Source organism: Bacillus rossius, chromosome 5 (genome assembly GCF_032445375.1).
Source record: "Bacillus rossius redtenbacheri isolate Brsri chromosome 5, Brsri_v3, whole genome shotgun sequence".
In the NCBI taxonomy this organism is placed as follows: domain Eukaryota; kingdom Metazoa; phylum Arthropoda; class Insecta; order Phasmatodea; family Bacillidae; genus Bacillus; species Bacillus rossius.
In genome coordinates, this window is record NC_086333.1 from 40,202,490 (window position 1) to 40,226,921 (window position 24,432).

At 43.9% G+C, this 24,432-nt stretch overlaps 1 protein-coding gene across 2 annotated transcripts in view; it reads right to left on the reverse strand.

The window, feature by feature from the left end:
* LOC134531729 (GIGYF family protein Gyf) overlaps positions 1 to 24,432 on the reverse strand; it is a 158,087-nt gene that overhangs the window by 60,529 nt on the left and 73,126 nt on the right. For both annotated transcript variants that reach the window (XM_063367571.1, XM_063367572.1), the window contains exons 11-13: positions 24,117 to 24,201; positions 5,096 to 5,206; positions 4,384 to 4,800 (exon numbers count right to left, since the gene is read on the reverse strand). In XM_063367571.1, the coding sequence (XP_063223641.1) occupies positions 4,384 to 4,800; positions 5,096 to 5,206; positions 24,117 to 24,201 (613 nt within the window). The remainder of the gene's footprint in view (positions 1 to 4,383; positions 4,801 to 5,095; positions 5,207 to 24,116; positions 24,202 to 24,432) is intronic.

The window sequence follows — 24,432 nt, forward strand, 5'->3', positions numbered from 1 at the left end:
AGATTTTTGTCGAGGTCACTATCCACACATTTACTGTACCGTTGCCTCTTGTGGTGCAATTTTGCTGCATTCTCTTCTATCTTAGCTCTGTCTTTGATTATTGTAGACAGAGTTGTGGGCGCGATATTAAAGTGTTTTGCCACATCACACTTCTTCTTGCAGTTGTCAACCGCTTTTAGAATCTCGAGTTTTGTTGCAATACTAATGCCGACACGTTTTTTAGTACCGGTACTCATAGTGTGACCTACAAATCTTTAGTTGCGGCGGAAAGTTTCACTTGCCATTTTATCTAGTATACATTTAACAAAACTAACAATCTATAATAGAAAGCGCGAGTTCTTTCAACGTGCAAGTGGAATTTAATTACAATTTCAGGGTATATTCCGTTTATCCGTTATTACCGTTTAGGTTACGTTACGTCGCGAACAAAACACTGTTTAGATTAGCTACAAGATGAAGCTTAGCCAACCTCGAGACGCTCGGTCACAGGCAGCAGTGTATCCAGTAGATACGAGTAATAAAACACGTCATCGCTGCCGTAACCATTTGCTTATTCAACAACAATAATATGCATAATATAGTACATTCAACAATATTTAAAATTTGGTCCCGTTTCTTTGTTTGATGTTGATAAATTTGATTTGGCAGTCAGTTAACACGTAAATACGTAAGTTGAGTAATGTTTCGCGCTAAAATGAAATTTAGCCGCGCGCTGTTTCCTGCACTGACGCTATTGTTTTTTTTTAGCCATGTTCATCAATAAACACGCTTGTAAAGCAACGTAATATGGCGTATAGCAAAGTAAAACGAGTGAATGCAATTATTCTACGTAGAAATACTACATAGAGAAATATTACATAAACTTTTTTTGTTCACGCGAATAAAAATTGTACGTATTACCGAGTAATAATGATTCGCGCCAAGGAAAATTGTACGTTATATGATAATAATCCCTATGAATTATCATTGCCTTTCAAGGGACCGACGTGTTAATACTTTATACAGAATAGTACGTAAAGGAGGGGTACGTACTAAAGAGAATTTACTGTATATAGATTTATTCCCTAATAAAAGTAGAGAATTAATTACAGTGAAACCTCCTTAATACAAACCTGAGGGGACAGAAATTTACCCACTTTGTATTAACGAGGTTTGTAATAACCATACCTTTCCATAATGTGTACATTATATATGTCAAAACAACAACAAAAAAAGCACAAATTTCATTATTGATTTTGAAAATATTTCAATATTTGTATATAATATATATAGTTGAAAAACAATTTACATAATTATTAAAAAATAATATAAGTATTACAAAACTACATAAAAAAATTCACTTAAGTAAAAACATGGTTAGACTACGTAAAAGTTAACACAACTTTGTTTGGTGACAGCAGCTTGATTTTATTCGGTATATTCCTTTTCATAGGACCCTTGCTATTAAAATACATTTATATTTAAGTTTGAAAGCTTGTGAATTCCTTGCCAGAGATGACTGAACTTGAACTTGGTGTGTGTAAATTTTGCAATACGGTAGTAGATTGGAAAAGGAAAGATACTTGTGAAAAACACTGCAAACAGCGAGCATCTCATTTAGAGAAGAAAAAAAGTCAAACATCACCATCAGGTTGTGGAGTCAAAAAGCAAGTGACACTCGAGAATAATATTGTTCTCCATAAACGAGCAAAGGAAATTAAAGTCAAATTTGCAAGTGATACAGTGCGTGCATTTGTTTCTGCAAATATTCCCCTAGAGAAGCTAGATCACCCAGCTATGAGGGAATGGTTAAATGAATACATGAAAGGTAAGTCAAGGAAATGTGTTACGGTTCTAACGTCCTAATAAAAACAATTTGATGGGAAAGAGGCCGGAAAATGTGTAGTAAAACAAAATTATAGTAAATTAAAAAAAACTTTTGAGACTGAAATTTTACATGTACTATAATCATTGTAATTAACTAATTTTTTTAGGAAACCGTTTCTTACATGTTTACCAAACTATTTGGCCAAAGTGGCCAATTCTCCTGACAGGAAAAAATTAATCTATAAATTTTTGTGTAGGAACATAGCATAGGCCTATTTGATACTCAAAATGTTTAAATACATTAACACAGACTGTAAAATTCTAGACACTATTTGTAATGTAAAATTTAAGTAATGTGTGTATAATATACTAGATAACATTTCCACTTCTGTAAGGCTTACGCAGGAATCTAGTGATTGCTGTATCAAGTATCATGTACAGCTTTGTGTGTGTATCATGAAATTAAATAATTAGTAGAACAAATGCACTCATTAACAAAAAAAAAATTTTTTTTTATCGAAATATACCACCGAAATACTTATTTTACCGAAATATAGCACCGAAATCCTATAGTTTATTTACCGAAATCAGGCAGTTTTATTTACAATTTTTCATGGACACTATATATGTCCCATTATTTTTTTGTTATTCTTACATGAACATTATTGGAAGTATTAAAGCCGACAAAAAAATACGCTGTGTGTTAAAATTAACAGATTTTAATCATCTTTCATTTCGTTATTTTTATTTTTTTTTTTTCTGATTTTCACATTTTGGTCAAAAGGTCCAATTTTTTGACGGTTCCCGAGAATGTATTCGTAAAATCACAGCTTCGTTAAATCCGAGGATTCGTGACATCGGGGTTCTAGTGTATTTAACTACGGCAAGCAGAACATACATGTAAACAAACAAGTAAAAATAAACTGTCTTTTGACATATTTTCTTTAGAGGTGGCCTGTAGGGCGACGGACTTGTCATGAAGGTAGAAGTGGGTTTAAAGCAAAGCCGTCTAGCATTGTGAGCGACAGCATCCTGCCATTGTACGGCTGGTTTCTTAGCGAGTAGCGGTTTTGGAAAAGGGGGGGGGGGGGGGGGGGGGGGGGTTGAAATCGACTTTAAGTTTCGGAAAACATCTATTACGACCCCCCCCCCCCCTCTATTACGACCCTATTCCTGGGAACCGTGAGGGGTCGTTTCAGAGAGGTTTGACTGTACATATAAATGTGTGTGTGCATATAAAACTAGATTTCTTATTGTTCATTTTTTTTACACATATTTTACAACTATAGAGTTGGTTGAAAACCAGTGATTTTAAACAAGGGACCTTACAGTCCAATACATTAAAATTAAAGTTAAACCTACCAAATTATCACTCTCAGATTTATTACACCTGTAATTTACGTAATAAACAGTAGGAAATCAGTCGTGGCATATCTCATTTTTATGGTTTATGGTTTATTTTCTTATCAATAAAGTACCATTTTTAGAAGTTGAATAATGCTCTTAAATTAAATTAAGTCATTAGATTTTATCGACGAGAGCATTTTGAAACATTAGGCAGCGCAGAGAAACAAGCTTTTGTGGTTTTACAAAATATTTGCACAGCTATTGACTTACCGTATATACTCGTGTATAGCGCGCCCTTTTTTCCCCTCAAGTAAAGGAAAAAAATAAGGATGCACGCTATACACGAAAAAAAAAAAAGTGATGGGGTGAGGCGGGGAGGAGGAGTGGAAGTCGTTACCTGCCGGGGTGACGGGTGACGTTTCTGGCCAGCCCCCACACATACGCACAAGCAACAAGGCCTCTCTTTCACGCACGCACGCACACGCACACGCGCGCGCACACACACACACACACACACACACACACAAAACCACACACACACACAAAACCACACACACACAACCACACAACCACACACACAACCACACACACACAACCACACACACACACGTGCGCGTGCAAGCTCGCACGTCTCTTGTTTATTTTTAGACCTCCCCCTCTACAGAAAGCCAGCGCAGCTAGTAAAATAAAAGAAAGAGAGAGAGAGAGAAAGAGAGAATGTTGTCGCCATTCCCCTCCCACTTACTTCGCTTCCTCGTCGCAGCTGCTACCGGTGAGTCATCTAGTCCTCCGCGTCCCGTTCCTGCCTGTCTCCCTCCCTCCCGCCCACGTACCAGTTGTGACGATACAGCGCTTCATTATCTTCCGTCTACACAGCAGAGTTTAAGTATTTTCCTGACGCATCACCACACATCAATTTAAATTATCATTTGTTTCATACCTAATTACTTAACAGGTACCACAAAATGTTAGTAAAATTTATTTATGGGAAAAAATTCTTTTTCTTTGGAATTTGTTGCAAAAATCGTGGTGCGCGCTATACACGAGGGCGCGATATACACGAGTAAATACGATATTTTGCTCACTGCTTTAGGTCAGTTTTATTTACCGGTTTTATTTAGGTCCCTATGTCTCGGAAATTGAGGTATCAGGACAGCCCTAACTAAATTCACATGACTGACTAACTTGAATCTGCTTCCGTCCATCAATAAAACATTCTGATCCCCTTACCTGAGGCTTGCTAGCGTTGAGCTGCCTCAGCAGCATCTGAATGGGGTCAGGCATGGTGGGCTTAGCAGCCGGGTCTTCGAGCAGGGCCTGTGCGGGGTGCATGGGCATGGCGGCCATGGGCATGACTGGCATGGGCATGGCGGGCAAGGGCTGTGGCAGCACGGGGCTGACTGCCGTCGGTTGCTGCTGCTGCTGGTGTTGCTGCTGCTGCTGCTGCTGCTGCTGCTGCTGCTGCTGCTGCTGCTGCTGCTGCTGGTGTTGCTGCTGCTGCTGCTGGTGTTGCTGCTGCTGCTGGTGTTGCTGCTGCTGCAGACCGCCCATCTGCTGTATCATCTGCTGCAAGGGGTCGAGCAGAGGCATCTGGGGCGGCCCAGTGGGAAGCTTGCCCTCCACCAGTGGGGGAGCCGCCATCTTTGACTGCAACCAACACGGTGGTGTGGCTTAACATGTGCCAAGCAACACCAAACTGTCCCCCATTGAGCTAATACAAAATTATAAATAGCTTCAATAAAATATATCTATTTACCAACAATAAAATATTTTAACGGCTATGAAATTAATTAAGTTTACAGATTAAGTGCAGGATTAGCGATTATTACAATAAATTATACTAAGAAATATCTTCTTCTGAAGTATTTTCTTCAATTAATACTTCATTTTGCTGCATAATACAACTGTGTACAATACCATGATCAATAAAGTTGGTACAAACCTGCTGCAACTGGCTGAGCAGCTGGGAAATGGAATTTTTCTGGTCCAGCCCGCCAGGCAGCATGTTCATGTACGGGTCTAGTGGCTGGCTCATCACCTGCTGCGTGATCAGCTAGAAGAAAGAACAGCATGTAGTTATTGTAGCAGTCTCATGAGTTCACCAAATAATGTTGCTTGCCATATTTATAATTTCTGGTAGTGTATACATTACAACCTATACTACAGCTGTACCGATTCACAAAATTTTGCCGATATGCCGATACAACTGTTGCAGATTCACGGATTCCGAACCGATACAGGAAAAAAAAAACAGATTTTGGTTAAACATTTTTTATACTTTTTGCTAGATTACCCCTAATAACTCATTCTAAGAAAAGCATGCAATGCAAATGCATAGATATTTTAGTTTATAAAACGAACATAACCTCTCCTTTTAACTCGTATTTTTAGCTTGTTTTCATTGTTGACGACCCGTTAGTTGCTTAGTGGAACATTAATTTACTAATGGAGGCTGTAAAATTTAGTTATGAAGTAAGTAATTATATAAAATAAGATTATTTAATAATAGGTAACTGAAATATATTGATTCACAAAGTACAAAATTCAAAAAAATGAAATTAATATGTGCAACGAGACTTTGTACTTGTTTACAATTGAAGAACGGGAATTCCAATACCATTTTAACGCGTGCAGCGGCAAAAATTTACGCTACCAAACATTTAGGCCTATATGGAAATGAGTTTCATGTGGTCGCTTTGCATGGAAAACAGAAAAATTAATTTACATTATGTGAAGTTCTATATTATTTAGTTATTATTTTTATTCGATTTTTAAATCTATACGTAAGTTACTTAAAAAAAGTCTCCGTCACGATATTACAAACATTTCCTTACAGTCCAGGCAATTGGTATTTCCTGTTTTTGCAGTGATAGCCATGCTCTAAATAAAGCACGTTACTGTTCTATACAACTTTACCGTACTGGTGATATATTTATTTACAATGCAATATATTCAAGAACGTTATTAAAAGATAGGATTTTTAAGTTTGATATGTATGCTGGCATACGTAGCTAAGAAATGATGCGATTTCAAAATATGTAGTAGTACGAAAAGTGAAAATTGTAGGTACTTGTATATTTTTATTTTATGACAGAAACTTTCATTTTTCAATAATTTGGCCGAAACTTAACAAGCATATCGTGAATCGGCAGAAACGCAGATTCAACTAAATATCGGCAACATCGGCCCCTGCTGAATCGTATCGGTACATCTCTAACCTATACTACAAACCACTGCCTATAATTTCCCCACCTCTTACAATCCTTTGAAGATATCTTACTGTCAAGTTGTTGTGATGTACTGTTTTCAAAACTCATTAAGATTTCAATGTTCATTTCTTTTAGATTTAATTGAGTATTGATTTAAGATAATTATGGTGGATGTAAGAGTTACTTCAATTCAAACTTACTACTTTGTCTTTTAAAAAATGTAAAAAAATATTCTGTAAAAATCAGCTACTGCTGGAACTAACTTAACTTGAAAACAATACAAAAGACATGCAGTTATAGCCAAATCTTAAGTATGGATGAAGTCAATATCAATATCCAAATTTTGAAAATTAAAAATATAATTTTAAATTAAATTAATAAAAAATCTTAACAAAAAAAATTTTCAACACTTTCTAATAAATAAACCTGAAATGATCAACCATCACTGAAAATATCTCAAATAAAGCTGGCATCTCTACATATTTCATCTCACTACTGTGGCAACTCACTCAACACAGCTTGATTTTTGCAGTTTTGGCCTAACTTCTAGGCTGCCAGGGAAAAAGAGAAAAAGTCAAGTTGTCACTTTTACTTATTTTCCTTATCAGGATTGGAAAAAAACATTTTATAAATACCCAATGTTATGTCATAAAAAAAAATTACTGCTTACTTTTGCCACTAAGACCACAGGAGCAGTTTCTTCCCGTTAGCAGACAGTTGACTTTACTCTATTTTTGTTATTTGTATTATACTCCTTTTCCCAGAGCATAGATTTATACTTATATTTATTTAGTACAGCTTTAAGATTTCAAAATGCAATTTATAATGCAGTAGTATTAAGTATATATAGGAATTTGCTTTGAGTGAGCTTAATATATGTCGTGGACAACAAAATACTGTGTATTATCACATAATCATCACACCATTATTTTAGGGTGTCAAAATTTGGAGAAAATAATTCTAGCATAATCGTTGTATAATATTTTTGGTCCCGCTATTAGATTCTGAGCACTTTGCGTAGGTAGTTTTCCCGTATAAAACTATGTATTCTAAAGTTGAAATATAATCTTCATTAGGATATTATTGTTTATTTATTTAATTATCAGAAATACAAATTTGTCTGATAAATTTTCTTTTAAAGATGTTTTCAAACATTATAATCTCTATCTGTTCATCTTCATCGCCGCTGTGTACCACTTATAAAAATGTAGCCAGCACTAGTTGGCATCATTCATGTTTGGTTATGTTGATTCCCATATAAAGCACGCACACGTAGTCAAATATCAATATTGATAGCTCGCAGTTTGCATACAACACGCGCACTCTTTCTAGAGCCGAGTTAACTAAATTTGATAGTCCGCACTTCTTATATAGTCTTTGGACCGCACTCTTTCATGGTGTATACTAAAACGATGGTTATATGTTAGTTCCGGCTCATATTCGGGTCACTGTTTTTGTTGCATGACTTATTTTTAAATAGTTTGGCGTATTTTTGAATACTCTACTTTTTAAATAAACGTACTTTCCATGATAAGGTTTTGTTTTTATGAATAACTTTACCTAACAAAAAAATGTTTTCGCATAAAAATTGTACCCCTACTTTTAAAATTTTATTTTAGTATCAAATGTGTAACAATTATGCTATGAAAAATGGTAGGTTTTTAAAAGTAATGCACTATTAAGGGCATTTAACACTGTTTTATTTACCATGTGTGTGAGCACAGCACAAATATTTTGTACATGATTATTTAGTATACTAAGAACACCAAATGCAGAATATTTAAAAGTAAAATCTTTACTTCTTTATTTAAATTGTGCTTTTATTCTTTCTTTTAGTCATTCTTTACCATCCTACAGGCTCTATATTGTAACGTTTTCCACCCCCGACTCACGTTTGTTCGGGCGCCATTGGTTGTTGCACAACTCCCCAACCAAAGGGATTTTCCAGCGGTTCAGTGGTTACCGAAAAATGGCTACACAAGAGTTTGTCGCATCACTTCCACTCAACCAACTCGCAACACGTTGATCCAGTCCTTTTTCAGTCTCGCTTCCTTCCTCCTCCCCTGTGCACCTTACACCCCCGTTTTCTCACAGCGTCCCCTCCTCCATCTTGACCTTCTTCCTCCTCCGTCCTCACTTCCGCTGGCAGTCCGTATCCCTCCGCCACACGCCAAATGAGGGAAATTGACTTCACCACTGTTTAGCAAGCTCACTTATTCTAACAAAGTCTAATTTCAGAAAATGTTTAACCACTATTATTGACGTCCTACAAGTTAGTTCACACGCAAAAGTTTCAAGCTAAAAACTAAGTGGATCAGGGCGCAAGAAAGTAGTTCCTAGCCAATAACAGCCCCCTGGCTGTAGACAATACTGCTATCAAAGTTGGAAAAAAGTGGCTTAACTGCCATTTTATCAGGGCATGGGGGTAAGCTGCAGTCCACCTCACAACCCCCCAGATAAAGTCATCCTAATGGGTGACTCTCACAACATTCAGATGGCTTTCTCTCTCAGCAGGCTCACATCAGTCACTGCACTAGTAGCATGATCAACACAAATAACATTCCTCATTCTCCTCTATATAATAACACCACTTATCTACACAGGTTCTTAGTTGTCATGGCTTCTAGTCTCCCACTAGGGTAACCCAACCATGTTGCCCCTACCACATGAGATCCAGTCATGGCCCCTTTCTTTAACACCCTCAAATCACATGTCACAAAAGTAAGGCTTCAGTAACCCTTGATTAAAGATACCCCGCACTTCATTATTTTTGACCCCCACCAGTTCCCAAACATTCGGGCCCACTGCCTTGCTTAACCTGAAAGGTCCCTCATAGAGTAGGTGAAGTTTCTTGGTTTCCTTCTGCAAATAGTTACTTTTCTCACTAACTCTGAGTAATACTAGGTCCCCTACCTGGAATCTCTGAAACGGTTTACTTTGTTGCTGACCCCTCTTTAACGCTGCATGCTTCAAGCGAAGGCGTACTTCTTTCACCCTATCTTCCCTACTCAATTCATCGCCTGCAGGAAACACACATTGTCCTGCTAGCTCATCCCGTTGTCTTTCATCTGTCACAATCTCTCGAGGAGAGAACCCGGTCCCACTGTGTACCTGCTCATTAAGCACTCTGTTGATGAGCGGAACTGCATCAGCCCACTTACTATGGCTATCATGGCAGTAGGTCCGCAGCAATCTCCCTATTTCCCGCATGACTCTCTCACTAGGGTTGCTTTGGGGATGTCGGACAGAACTGTGCACTACTTCTGTTCCTGCCCAGGCGCACTCCCATCTCCACATGTCTGATGTAAATTGCGTCCCATGATCACTAAGCACCCTCTTAGGTACCCCATACTCACTGAAATACTGATTGATCAGCTTGCTAACACAAGCAGCTGCGGTAGCTTTCTTTAATGGATAACAACAGACCAGCTTTGAGAACACATCCAACACTACGAACAGATACTGAACACCGCCCCGACCCTTTGGTAATGGTCCATACAAATCAACTGCGATTAGCTCCCCAGGCCCCTCAGGAATAATCGGCACCCAACTGCCCTCCCAGCTCCTATTCGGATACTTGGCCTTCTGGCATATGTCACAACTCCGTAATATCTTCCTAATACTTTTCTCCATGCTCACCCAGTAGTAGCTATTTGTTGCTAACCACAGAACTTTCTTGGCCCCAAAATGACCATTGCTGCGATGCAAATGCCAAACAAGCCTTTTCACCCAGCACTCAGGAACACATAACTTCCAGTCCACTGTACCTGCCTTTTCCTTTCTAAAAAGTAACCCCCCAGATAAACAATACCACTGCTTTAAATTTTCTGCCCTTGCATTACTTCCCCCCTGACTGGTGGTTTCCAATGATTTGATTACATCACCCCACACATGATCCTCTCTCTGCCGTTCCCCTAGCTGACCGAACTCAGCCACCAAGATCTCGTCTCGCTCCACTGTCATCCCTGCCATCACTGGTCCCGTTCGTGGTTTTTCCTCCAGCATTATCTCCCCCCCCTCTATCACGGTGCGGCTCAACAGATCAGCATCTTGGTTTTCACCCCCCTTCACATACACTATCTCTAGACGATATTCCTGCATGCGTGTTAGCCGGCTTCCCATTAACTTGCAAGACATAAGGAACGAAAGCGAATGGTGGTCTGATAATACCACAACCGAGCTGCCTAACAACAGATTACGCAGCTTTCCCAAACCCCACACTACGGCCAGACACTCTCTCTCAGTGACTGTATAAGCACGCTCCGCAGGGCTCAGCGTCCTACTCAGCAACCCTATAAGCTCCTCTTCCCCCTTCTCGCCTCGTTGAAAGCACTTCACCCCTATTCCGTAACTGGATGCATCAGTGCACAAAAAAAAAGGTTTGCTCATGTTAGGATGCCTTACTATACAGTTGTCAATAAACAAGGCCTTTGCTCGTTCAAAACTGTCTTCACACTCCTGCTCCCACTGCCACTTACAACCTTTCTTTAATAACCTGAGTAATGGTTCCACAGTATCAGCAAATCTTTCGGCAAACCGCCGGTAAAAATTGCAAAACCCTAAAAATCCCTTCAGCTCCTTGACTGACTGTGGCCTAGGAAAATCTTTTATTAACTTTACTTTATCAGGGTCCGGTCTGATCCCCTCTGCACTGAGCTGAAACCCCAAAAACTTTACTTCTCTTCTCAGAAACTTTGACTTGGATAACCTCAGTGTCAGGTTCACCTCTCTAAGCCTACACAACAGTTTATCCCAAATCTGTACATGCTGTTCAAACGTCTCTGTGGCAATCAGAACATCATCTACATAAGTATGCACCACTGACTCTAGCTCGGGTCCCAACGAAGCATCCACCGCTCTGCAGAACTCCCCAACGCTATTTGGTAGGCCAAAAGGGAGCACTTTAAATTGATACGACCGCCCTCTGTACAAAAAAGCTGTATACGGCCTATCTTCCTTCTTTAGTGGTACCTGCCAATACCCTTTTGTGAAGTCGGTCGTGCTGATATATTTACTGCCGTAAAATGATTCAAACAGGGAATCAGGTTCGACCGGGCTTTGCCTGTCAGGCACAATATGATCTTTCACCCCCCGGGAATCAACACAAATTCGTACACTCCCGTCGCTTTTCCTTACACACACAAGCGGATTGACAAATGGGCTGTTCCCCCGCTCTATAATACCCTTCTCCACCATTTCTTTGATCTGTCTTTCCACTTCCTCGCTGCATGCTCTAGGTATTGGGTAACTTTTCCCTTTGAATGGGGTGGTTCTGGTCACCGGTATGGTTGCAGTATACTCGGTTGTCAGCCCTGGCTCGTCGCTGAACACATCGCTATAGCGGCGCAGTACTTCCCGCAGCTCCTCTCTCTCCCCTTCGCTCCCCTCCTCACAGGCCGCCAACACACTGTCCAACCTCTCCTCCCAGCCACTCAAGGACACATGGCTCCTGCTTATCTCTTCCCCTCCTACAGCAAGCGCTAGTTCTCTCTCCTCTCTCCCCTTCTCCCACTCCTCTACGTACTGCACTCGCAGCGACCCCCCACCCCGCTCGAACACCGTTGTGCCCTGCAGCATTCTGTATTCTTTAGTGCTGACGAAAATACTCCCTGTCACAAAGCTTACTACTACCTCGTGCGTTGCCATGAAATCAATGCCAATTATTATTTCCTTAGCTAACTGTGGGATGACCAAACAGTTTGCAAAATACTCATCTGGCCCTATCTTGAAATTCAGATATACCTGTTTATTTACTTTCTTGCTTTTTCCCCTTGTTGCTCCTATTATGGTTAACTGCGGCACTGGAAGTACCGGAAACTCATATCCTAACCTGTTTAAGTTCTCCAGAAACTGTTCGCACACACCAGACACTTCTGACCCAGAATCAAACAAGATTGCCACACCCTGGTCTCCTACTTTGCATGCCAGTTCCGGAACGACTCTGCCTTTCACTACAGTTTCTGCCTCGTTTAATAAAAAATTTCTATCGTCAGTGAAAATTACATCAATACTATCACGGGTTTCTGCCCGGTCAACAGACTGCCTCCTATCAGTGTGGATCTGCCTAACCTGGCAGCTTAGGCTAGGCGACCCTCTCCGTTTCCCGGAACAGCACCGTCCTTGTGTTCATTGTTTTGATTTCTATCTGTCCTCTCTCCTGCTCCGCGCCCTTCACCGGCTGTCGCCCAGTCTCCCTTCCTTCCACCCCTCCATCTGTCCCTCCCCCCTCCTTGCCACCCCCCTCGCCAGTTGCTGTTGCCATCGGCTGGCCTGCCTTCTTCCCTGCCTTCCCCCCTCACATTCCCGGGGTGACCTTGGGCAATATTTCAATAAACCAACAACAACTTAAAATCATTTCTATGTACGCCCCACCCGGTAGGTCCCTCTGCCAGGACGATCTCAACGCCCTGTACGGAGCAGCCCCGAGCTTCTTGGCAGTAGGCGATATAAATGCCAAACATACACAGTGGAACTGCAGACGCACCACAGCAAATGGTAGGCTACTGTTTGCCGACCAACAGAACAAAAACTACCACGTGCATGCTCCCACAGAGCCCACTCACGACCCAAATAGCATTAATTGCTTGCCAGATATTCTAGATATCGCCATAAACAAGCGTGTCAACACGGGATTCGAACTCGAGGTTGTCCGCGCCCTTTCCTCAGATCATTTCCCTGTTCACCTAATTTTCGATGACGCGAACACAGACTCAAACCCGCCACGGAAGTATAGAGATTATAAAAACGCGGATTGGCGCGGGTTTAAAAATTACTTGACCACAAACCTTCAGGATGTGGCCGAACTCACTATAGAAAATAGCATTAATCTTGAAACTGCGATAACTGAGTTCACAGTGAAAATCCAGGCCGGTATAGACGCGTGCATCCCAGAAAAGGAAGTTAAGTTAGCACATGACGAGCTGCCAGCTTACATCAGCGATCTTATATCGCAAAAAAACAGATTACGCCGTGAATACACTCGGCGGCGCACACAAGCCACAAAACGCCGGATAAATGAAATCCAAACAGTCATTTCCGACGAAATTTCCCTCTGGCGCAGCAGCCAATGGGAAACAAAGATCTCGCAACTCAAGATCCAGGACGGGAGTGCCTGGGACATGACGAAGCGACTCTTAAATAAAACGGATAAAATCCCTCCCCTTCAAACAAACAACGGCATAGTTTTTCAGCCCCAAGACAAGGCACAAGCTTTCGCTAATGTCTTAGAAAACGCCTTCCAGCCCAACATGGAGCCCTGCGATAGGCCGTTCACAGCGCAGATTTACCGCGAACTACGCGCTAAACTGCACCAGCCCACAGTCTCCGAGCCCCTATTAACACAGGCCCAGGAAATTAAGCGAGCTATCAAGCTAATGAAGCCGCGTAAAGCACCAGGCAACGACCGCATCCAGGCAGTCGTCCTAAAACAGCTCCCCGACGAAGCACTAGAATATTTAGCTGAATGCATAAACGCAATGCTCAGACTACATATTTTCCCTACCCAGTGGAAACAAGCACAAGTAATTGTTTTCCACAAGCCAGGGAAAGACAAAACCCTGCCTCAGAATTACAGGCCAATAAGCCTACTAAGCACTGTGTCGAAAGTCGCGGAAAAAATCCTACTATCCAGGCTTAACAAACACATACACGATCACAACTTACTGCCGGACGAGCAATTCGGTTTCCGAAGTACCCATTCGACAGTACATCAATTAGTTCGTCTCACAGAAGAGATCACTAGCGCATTTAACGCTCAAAACTATGTAGTTGCGACGTTTTTAGACGTAGAAAAAGCCTTCGACAGGGTATTTCATGCGGGGCTGATCTACAAATTATTTCAAACTAATTTCCCCGACTGCTATATTAAGCTAGTCGCGTCCTACCTCGCAGACAGAACCTTCAGAGTGTCAACTGAAGGAGCTCTGTCTGATATTAAACAAATAAGAGCTGGCGTACCACAAGGCAGTATTCTTGGCCCTGTCCTATTCAACATATATACATATGACTTACCACGCCCTGAACACCGCCTAGTAAAGATAGGTTGCTATGCAGATGATACTATACTTTACAGTAGATCATATAACCTCCAGCTGGCCACGGCCAGACTCCAGGATGCATTAGCTGTGTACCAGCAATGGTGCACATCCTGGCGAATAAAAGTAAACACAGCTAAGTCAGAGGCTATTGTGTTTACCCGCAAAAACCTTCCGCCTGTAGAACGCAGGCCACCCATACATTTGTTCAACGAACAAATCCCTCACAAGGACGTAGTAAAATACCTAGGCGTACACATGGACAGGAAACTGCTCTGGCGCCATCATATTGACGCCAAGCGGGCTCAAGCCCATGCTAGAATGAGCTCACTATATCCAGTCATGAGTAGGCGATGTGGAGGCACAGTAAAAAATGGTCTGCTGCTCTACAAAGCACTCATTCGCCCCATAATTACGTACGCAGCCCCAGTATGGGCAACTGCTGCGAAATCGCACTTAATAAAGCTACAACGAGTACAAAACAAATGTATTCGGGCAGTTACAGACGCCCCAGTGTATTGTGCTGTAGCAGCCTTGCATCGTGAAACGAAGTCGGAAACCTTACAAGACTTCTACATCAGAACTACACAAACTTTTTACGATAAATGCGCAAATAGTTTAAACCCACATATTTCTACATTAGGAAATTATGATCCAGACATTAATGAGAAATATAAACGCCCAAAATCTATCCTGTCACCCCGCCCGCCGTAGACGCGGACGCGGCGGGACTGCTCTCTGATTGGCCGGCAGCCCACGGACCAATCAGCGCGCCCCCTCCCCCTGCTCCGAGCGCGAGAACACGCGCGCGGAGCTTACGCACACAAGCTGGCAGCTCACGTACATTAAGTTAATATTAAGTTAAGTTAATATTAGGCCCCAATTATATATAAGCACACATCATCCCACTACACACTGCACAACACAAACTATCAGGCGAATCAAATAGTCGTGCTTTGGCCCAGCGGGGCCCTAATGGAATAAGTAAATTATCCTTCGAAGATTAATAGCGTAGATGCTAGGCTAGAGTCTTTCAATGACAGAAGGTGGCAATTTCTCTAACTGACCGACTGCCTTTTGCTGGCAACAGGTCGACCTGAAGCTATGTCACCATTCTGGAGTCTGGCTCGATGCCCTGCTCGCGACCGCAGCTCACACAGCGTAGTACTGCAGCTAGGACTTTTCAATGACAGATGGTGGCAATTTCTCTAACTGACCGACAGCCTTTTACTGGCGACAGGTCGACCTGAAGCTATGTCACCACTCTGGAGTCTAGTCCGACGCCACAGTTCGCGACCGCCCCACTTACACGATCATATTACACAGCCACAATGAGTGCTAACTGGCAGCACGACGGGAAACGGCATAAGCCGCCCCCAAAAAGACCAGACCTGACCAAACCAATGCGGACTAAAAGTCCAAGTGCCCCACCCCTTGCATAGTAGAACTTCTACCACGCCCCACTCTTCTTCCAGGACCATCCTTCTATTCCTGTAATCCACCTGCTTGTAATAATGCATGACCTTTGCATCCCGCATGTATGTGCCCAGGGTTTTCCCTCTGTCTATGGAGGTTTTACCTGGGCCCAACTTATCTAGTTTTAGTCTAGAATTAAGAGTGAGGGGAGTTAGTCATGGCGAAAACGTCTGCCATGGCTGGCCAATCCCCTCCTAGCACATGATGCACGTGACCTTCTCTGCATGGTTAAAAACCCGCATGTTTAGAGCGTATAGGGCTTGCCCTGAGACGCACTTAGAGTCTTCCCTACCTAGACCCCTCCCATACACTTAGTTTTAACTTAGGTTAGGAAAATAAAAAAAAAAAAAACACTTTGGCCTCCGCCGCTTCCCCCCATCACTCGCTCTAAGCGATGGTCTGTGTCACGATTTCCTGTCCTGTAAAATCCTCCCCCCTTCTCACGCAGCGCACTGAGCCTATCCAACTCCTTCAGCACTTTTCTAAGTTGCTCAATTGTCGTGATTTCCTTGCCCACTAATGCCTCCTGCACCCGCAGTGGTGACTGTGTGTAAATCATGGTTATTATTTCCTCCTCACCTAATGGCGTGTCATAGTACCTGGCTCTTTCTACCACACTACTCAGATGGCTCTCCAGGCTCCCTTCAATACACCGTCCCCGGTACAGTTCAGCTCTATCAGTTCCCTGAATTCTCTTGTCCCAGTATTCCGCGGTAAACTCACGCTCGAAGTCAGCAAAATTCGCCATTCGGTGGTCACAGAGCCTAAGCCAGTTGCTACTACCCCCTGTTATTGACCTCTTGGCCACTACCAATTTCTCCTCACTCCCACAACCATACATAGAAAAAAACTCCTTTAGGTTGCTGGTATGTTTACGCGGGTGTACATTTCCGTTCCCGGTGAACTTCGGTATGTCACGATCGTGGTATTGTGGTGCACAACGTCCGCCCCTACTTGTGTTGTCCTCCCTGGTCTCTCCCCGCTTGTTTACTTCCCCCTGACTTTCACAGGTAGCTGTTTCTACTGCTGCACTTCCCAGCCTGCTTGTTCGACTCCGGTTAACAAGCTCACTTTCCCCTGGCTGCACCCTGACCTCCTGTTCCAGCGCTAACATTTTATTCCCAAGCCTTGTTATTTCCTGGCTATGCTCAGCAACTTGTCCGCTGACCTCCATCCACCTTCCCTCTCCCTGTTCCTGCCCACTCTCTACTACTCTCAGGCGATTTTCAACCTCACCCAAACGCAGTTCACTGGAGTTCTCAAAGCTAATCTGCCTAGCCATCACTTTATCCCCTTCCTCCCTCATTTCTTTTCTGAAAGCACTGGCAGACGCTGCCACGCCAACGTAGTGTGCAGGTGGTGCAGCGGCGACCACAGCGCAATTAACTGCCCCCACGCCGGTAAAGACACCGCCGAGAAGAAGTGCGCACACTGCGGCGAGCCCCACTGCGCGAATTACCGCGGCTGCCGCGAATACAAGCGCGAGACCCGCCGTCATTTACCGCCCCAGGCTCGCAAGGAACGCGAGCAACAATCTCGCCGCGACATGCGCGCCAATCAGCGCGCAGCTGAGCAGCCCGCGCCCCAGCAGGCCGGCCCTTCAGGCCACCAGGGCCCGCCTAGGCCCAACCACTGGGACCAGCGGGCACACCAGAACAACCTGGGCCAGTACATGCCTCAGGCGTTCCAAAACCGCTACGCGCCCCTCCAACAACACTGCGAACCCAGCTACCGGGACGATTTGAATTTCCCGGCGCTGGCTAACAACCCGCGCCCCCGCAACCAGAGGCAGCCGAAAAAGAATTGGACTGGCCACAAAAATGGCCAGGGCAAACCCCAGCAGCCAGCCCAGGACAAGCTTCTGGCAAGCAAGGCTGCCACAACACCAGCGCCTATTGTAGCGCCGCGCCAGGAAACTGCGGCTCCAGTCGTGGAGACGATGGTAGTTGATGCGACGCCGATGCCGCCAACTGCCCCGCCCGCACCCACAGCACAAAGCCCCGCAGAGCCGGCTGTTTTCCAGAAAATCCTGGAAAGCAACCACGCACTCATGACCGACCCGAAATTGGCAGCATCCATCGGCCCTCTATGCGAACTCCTCGCGATATGGTGCGACCCTAGCTTTGACCTACCCAAAAAAGTCCAAGCTACGCTGGGCTTTGTTCAGGGATTGAATACCATACTCAATGGTAGCAACTAATCCGGTCCCGAGTTGCTTAACAACCTCGACCAATAGTATTAAGGTCCACTCCCTTCTTTTCTGGAATGCACGCGGAATTAAAAATAAATTACCGGAGTTTATAAACCACCTGGAAAAATACAAAATTAAAATCGCGGCTATAAACGAGACACACTTACAACCGATAGATCGCCTAACGATACTAAATTACGTAATATATAGGCGCGATAGAAACAACAGAGGCGGCGGGGTAGCCCTAGCAGTTCATAACAGTATTAAGCACTCAGTATGCCAACTCCCCGACTTTCATAACCTTGAAGCTGTTGGAATTAATATCTCAATAAACCAACAACAACTTAAAATCATTTCTATGTACGCCCCACCCGGTAGGTCCCTCTGCCAGGACGATCTCAACGCCCTGTACGGAGCAGCCCCGAGCTTCTTGGCAGTAGGCGATATAAATGCCAAACATACACAGTGGAACTGCAGACGCACCACAGCAAATGGTAGGCTACTGTTTGCCGACCAACAGAACAAAAACTACCACGTGCATGCTCCCACAGAGCCCACTCACGACCCAAATAGCATTAATTGCTTGCCAGATATTCTAGATATCGCCATAAACAAGCGTGTCAACACGGGATTCGAACTCGAGGTTGTCCGCGCCCTTTCCTCAGATCATTTCCCTGTTCACCTAATTTTCGATGACGCGAACACAGACTCAAACCCGCCACGGAAGTATAGAGATTATAAAAACGCGGATTGGCGCGGGTTTAAAAATTACTTGACCACAAACCTTCAGGATGTGGCCGAACTCACTATAGAAAATAGCATTAATCTTGAAACTGCGATAACTGAGTTCACAGTGAAAATCCAGGCCGGTATAGACGCGTGCATCCCAGAAAAGGAAGTTAAGTTAGCACATGACGAGCTGCCAGCTTACATCAGCGATCTTATATCGCAAAAAAACAGATTACGCCGTGAATACACTCGGCGGCGCACACAAGCCACAAAACGCCGGATAAATGAAATCCAAACAGTCATTTCCGACGAAATTTCCCTCTGGCGCAGCAGCCAATGGGAAACAAAGATCTCGCAACTCAAGATCCAGGACGGGAGTGCCTGGGACATGACGAAGCGACTCTTAAATAAAACGGATAAAATCCCTCCCCTTCAAACAAACAACGGCATAGTTTTTCAGCCCCAAGACAAGGCACAAGCTTTCGCTAATGTCTTAGAAAACGCCTTCCAGCCCAACATGGAGCCCTGCGATAGGCCGTTCACAGCGCAGATTTACCGCGAACTACGCGCTAAACTGCACCAGCCCACAGTCTCCGAGCCCCTATTAACACAGGCCCAGGAAATTAAGCGAGCTATCAAGCTAATGAAGCCGCGTAAAGCACCAGGCAACGACCGCATCCAGGCAGTCGTCCTAAAACAGCTCCCCGACGAAGCACTAGAATATTTAGCTGAATGCATAAACGCAATGCTCAGACTACATATTTTCCCTACCCAGTGGAAACAAGCACAAGTAATTGTTTTCCACAAGCCAGGGAAAGACAAAACCCTGCCTCAGAATTACAGGCCAATAAGCCTACTAAGCACTGTGTCGAAAGTCGCGGAAAAAATCCTACTATCCAGGCTTAACAAACACATACACGATCACAACTTACTGCCGGACGAGCAATTCGGTTTCCGAAGTACCCATTCGACAGTACATCAATTAGTTCGTCTCACAGAAGAGATCACTAGCGCATTTAACGCTCAAAACTATGTAGTTGCGACGTTTTTAGACGTAGAAAAAGCCTTCGACAGGGTATTTCATGCGGGGCTGATCTACAAATTATTTCAAACTAATTTCCCCGACTGCTATATTAAGCTAGTCGCGTCCTACCTCGCAGACAGAACCTTCAGAGTGTCAACTGAAGGAGCTCTGTCTGATATTAAACAAATAAGAGCTGGCGTACCACAAGGCAGTATTCTTGGCCCTGTCCTATTCAACATATATACATATGACTTACCACGCCCTGAACACCGCCTAGTAAAGATAGGTTGCTATGCAGATGATACTATACTTTACAGTAGATCATATAACCTCCAGCTGGCCACGGCCAGACTCCAGGATGCATTAGCTGTGTACCAGCAATGGTGCACATCCTGGCGAATAAAAGTAAACACAGCTAAGTCAGAGGCTATTGTGTTTACCCGCAAAAACCTTCCGCCTGTAGAACGCAGGCCACCCATACATTTGTTCAACGAAAAAATCCCTCACAAGGACGTAGTAAAATACCTAGGCGTACACATGGACAGGAAACTGCTCTGGCGCCATCATATTGACGCCAAGCGGGCTCAAGCCCATGCTAGAATGAGCTCACTATATCCAGTCATGAGTAGGCGATGTGGAGGCACAGTAAAAAATGGTCTGCTGCTCTACAAAGCACTCATTCGCCCCATAATTACGTACGCAGCCCCAGTATGGGCAACTGCTGCGAAATCGCACTTAATAAAGCTACAACGAGTACAAAACAAATGTATTCGGGCAGTTACAGACGCCCCAGTGTATTGTGCTGTAGCAGCCTTGCATCGTGAAACGAAGTCGGAAACCTTACAAGACTTCTACATCAGAACTACACAAACTTTTTACGATAAATGCGCAAATAGTTTAAACCCACATATTTCTACATTAGGAAATTATGATCCAGACATTAATGAGAAATATAAACGCCCAAAATCTATCCTGTCACACCGCCCGCCGTAGACGCGGACGCGGCGGGACTGCTCTCTGATTGGCCGGCAGCCCGCGGACCAATCAGCGCGCCCCCTCCCCCTGCTCCGAGCGCGAGAACACGCGCGCGGAGCGTACGCACACAAGCTGGCAGCTCACGTACATTAAGTTAATATTAAGTTAAGTTAATATTAGGCCCCAATTATATATAAGCACACATCATCCCACTACACACTGCACAACACAAACTATCAGGCGAATCAAATAGTCGTGCTTTGGCCCAGCGGGGCCCTAATGGAATAAGTAAATTATCCTTCGAAGATTAATAGCGTAGATGCTAGGCTAGAGTCTTTCAATGACAGAAGGTGGCAATTTCTCTAACTGACCGACTGCCTTTTGCTGGCAACAGGTCGACCTGAAGCTATGTCACCATTCTGGAGTCTGGCTCGATGCCCTGCTCGCGACCGCAGCTCACACAGCGTAGTACTGCAGCTAGGACTTTTCAATGACAGATGGTGGCAATTTCTCTAACTGACCGACAGCCTTTTACTGGCGACAGGTCGACCTGAAGCTATGTCACCACTCTGGAGTCTAGTCCGACGCCACAGTTCGCGACCGCCCCACTTACACGATCATATTACACAGCCACAATGAGTGCTAACTGGCAGCACGACGGGAAACGGCATAAGCCGCCCCCAAAAAGACCAGACCTGACCAAACCAATGCGGACTAAAAGTCCAAGTGCCCCACCCCTTGCATAGTAGAACTTCTACCACGCCCCACTCTTCTTCCAGGACCATCCTTCTATTCCTGTAATCCACCTGCTTGTAATAATGCATGACCTTTGCATCCCGCATGTATGTGCCCAGGGTTTTCCCTCTGTCTATGGAGGTTTTACCTGGGCCCAACTTATCTAGTTTTAGTCTAGAATTAAGAGTGAGGGGAGTTAGTCATGGCGAAAACGTCTGCCATGGCTGGCCAATCCCCTCCTAGCACATGATGCACGTGACCTTTTCTGCATGGTTAAAAACCCGCATGTTTAGAGCGTATAGGGCTTGCCCTGAGACGCACTTAGAGTCTTCCCTACCTAGACCCCTCCCTTACACACTTAGTTTTAACTTAGGTTAGGAAAAAAAAAAAAAAAAATTAAAAACACTCATTTCCTCCCGCAATCCAATAAACTGATTATTCTGTTCACGAAATTTGTTCTCCACCGTTAGTTGGAATGATTGCTGACCTTTGATAATTTCCCTCAACATGTCCATAACTTCACTACTTTCGCTACCTTGCGGAGATAGCGGTGTGCTGTCGGCCGCACTGGGTGGGCTAACAACGCTCGCGCCAGCCCCTTCACCATCTCTCTCCCTTCCCCTACTTTCCCCTCCTTCAGCGGTTATCCCCAAATCCTTTTCATTCCCGTTACTCCGTTCTGCGTCACCCCTCGCGCCCCTGCTACGAGTATCTACTGGGGCCATGACTGTCTCCTGTGTTTACAATATTAAACCACTTGCACAAAGGTTATATAACTCCTAATTACGTAACTATGTTTACCCTGATCCACAAAACACTTGAAAGCAGGACAAGAATAACAGGCAGACGGCCATAGTTATAGAACACAAAGGACACCAACTATTGTTTCACAGGAGCTCGGCTCGACGGAAAACCACACCATGTGACAGTTACTTCTTTCCTCCGCAAAACACCACTCCCTCAAAAACCCGCGGAACACAGCTCATCCATCCAGTCTCGTATCGGCACTTCACTCATGTTTGTTATGGCAAATTACACTGACCTTAATCATCCTGTTTCATGAATACCTTACACGCAGCTTCTCCTTTGTTTCTCTTCTCTCGCAGCCATATTTCTCCCTGAATACTTCTTTCTTCAGGTCCCTGTTCGGGCGCCAGCTCAGTTGTAACGTTTTCCACCCCCGACTCACGTTTGTTCGGGCGCCATTGGTTGTTGCACAACTCCCCAACCAAAGGGATTTTCCAGCGGTTCAGTGGTTACCGAAAAATGGCTACACAAGAGTTTGTCGCATCACTTCCACTCAACCAACTCGCAACACGTTGATCCAGTCCTTTTTCAGTCTCGCTTCCTTCCTCCTCCCCTGTGCACCTTACACCCCCGTTTTCTCACAGCGTCCCCTCCTCCATCTTGACCTTCTTCCTCCTCCGTCCTCACTTCCGCTGGCAGTCCGTATCCCTCCGCCACACGCCAAATGAGGGAAATTGACTTCACCACTGTTTAGCAAGCTCACTTATTCTAACAAAGTCTAATTTCAGAAAATGTTTAACCACTATTATTGACGTCCTACAAGTTAGTTCACACGCAAAAGTTTCAAGCTAAAAACTAAGTGGATCAGGGCGCAAGAAAGTAGTTCCTAGCCAATAACAGCCCCCTGGCTGTAGACAATACTGCTATCAAAGTTGGAAAAAAGTGGCTTAACTGCCATTTTATCAGGGCATGGGGGTAAGCTGCAGTCCACCTCACAATATGGTTTAGCTCACTTCAAGTTAAGTTTTCATATGCTTACTGCGAACGCAGCGAACCTTGACATACTGTTTCAATTTTTTTTTTTTTTCCTAACCTAACTAATTACTAAGTGTATTTGGGAGGGGTCTGGGTAGGGAAGACTCTAAGTGTGTCTCAGGCCGATACCTATACGCTCTAAGCATTCAGGTTATGAACCATGCAGGAGAGGAAGCATGCATCATGTGCTAGGAGGGGATTGGCCAGCCATGGCAACGTTTTAGCCATGAATAACTCCCCTCACTGACTATTCTAAGTTAAAACTAGATAAGTTGGGCCCAGGTAAAACCTGCATAGACACAGGGAAAACCCTGGGCACTGACATGCGGGATGCAAAATTGCATGAATTAATTACAAGCAGGTTGGTTACAGGAAACAGAAGGATGGTTCTGGAAGAAGAGTTGGACAGAGTAGAAAGACTACTATGCAAATGGGAGGGAGCTTGGACATTTTGTCCGCATTTGGTTGGTGGCACTGGTTGTTTCGGGGGCGACTTTAGCCGTTTCCCACCAGGCTGCCAGCCAGCCTAGACTAAGTTAAGGGGAAAAATTCGTGTGCGCTGTTGAATTTAAGAAAATGTAAAGAAACATTAAATTAACATAAAATAAACATTTAAAAATATGTTTAGTCGGTAGCTTTAATTTAATCATGCTTTTTCGTGAGCTGGTGCATCAGGCCAACACTCAATTGATGTGTTGGAAGGAATTTATATTTTTTTGCAATTTTATTTTTTGGCATTTTAGTACCCTCGGCTGGATGTCATGCATGCCGAGCCTGCCCAGAAACAGGGGACGGGGTAAAATAAGTACCTGTTGCTGCTCCAGTGCAGACAAGGTGGTCCAGCGATCATTCTGAGAAAGCTTGTGCACTGCTGCCTGTATGGCTGCCTGCTGGCTGCAATGCAATTGCACAAGATCACATTAATATACTATATGCAAACAAGAAAATTTTACTTTGCTTCACAGTACTAACACATGTACCATTTCTGGCTCTAAGTCATCCAATGTGCTTACAATGAAGTTACACACACAAAAAAGTTGGAAAAAATTTGAATGTAATAAAAAAACTACTGACCTCATCCAACAACAAATTATTATATATTATAAATAAATATTGGTGTCAAGC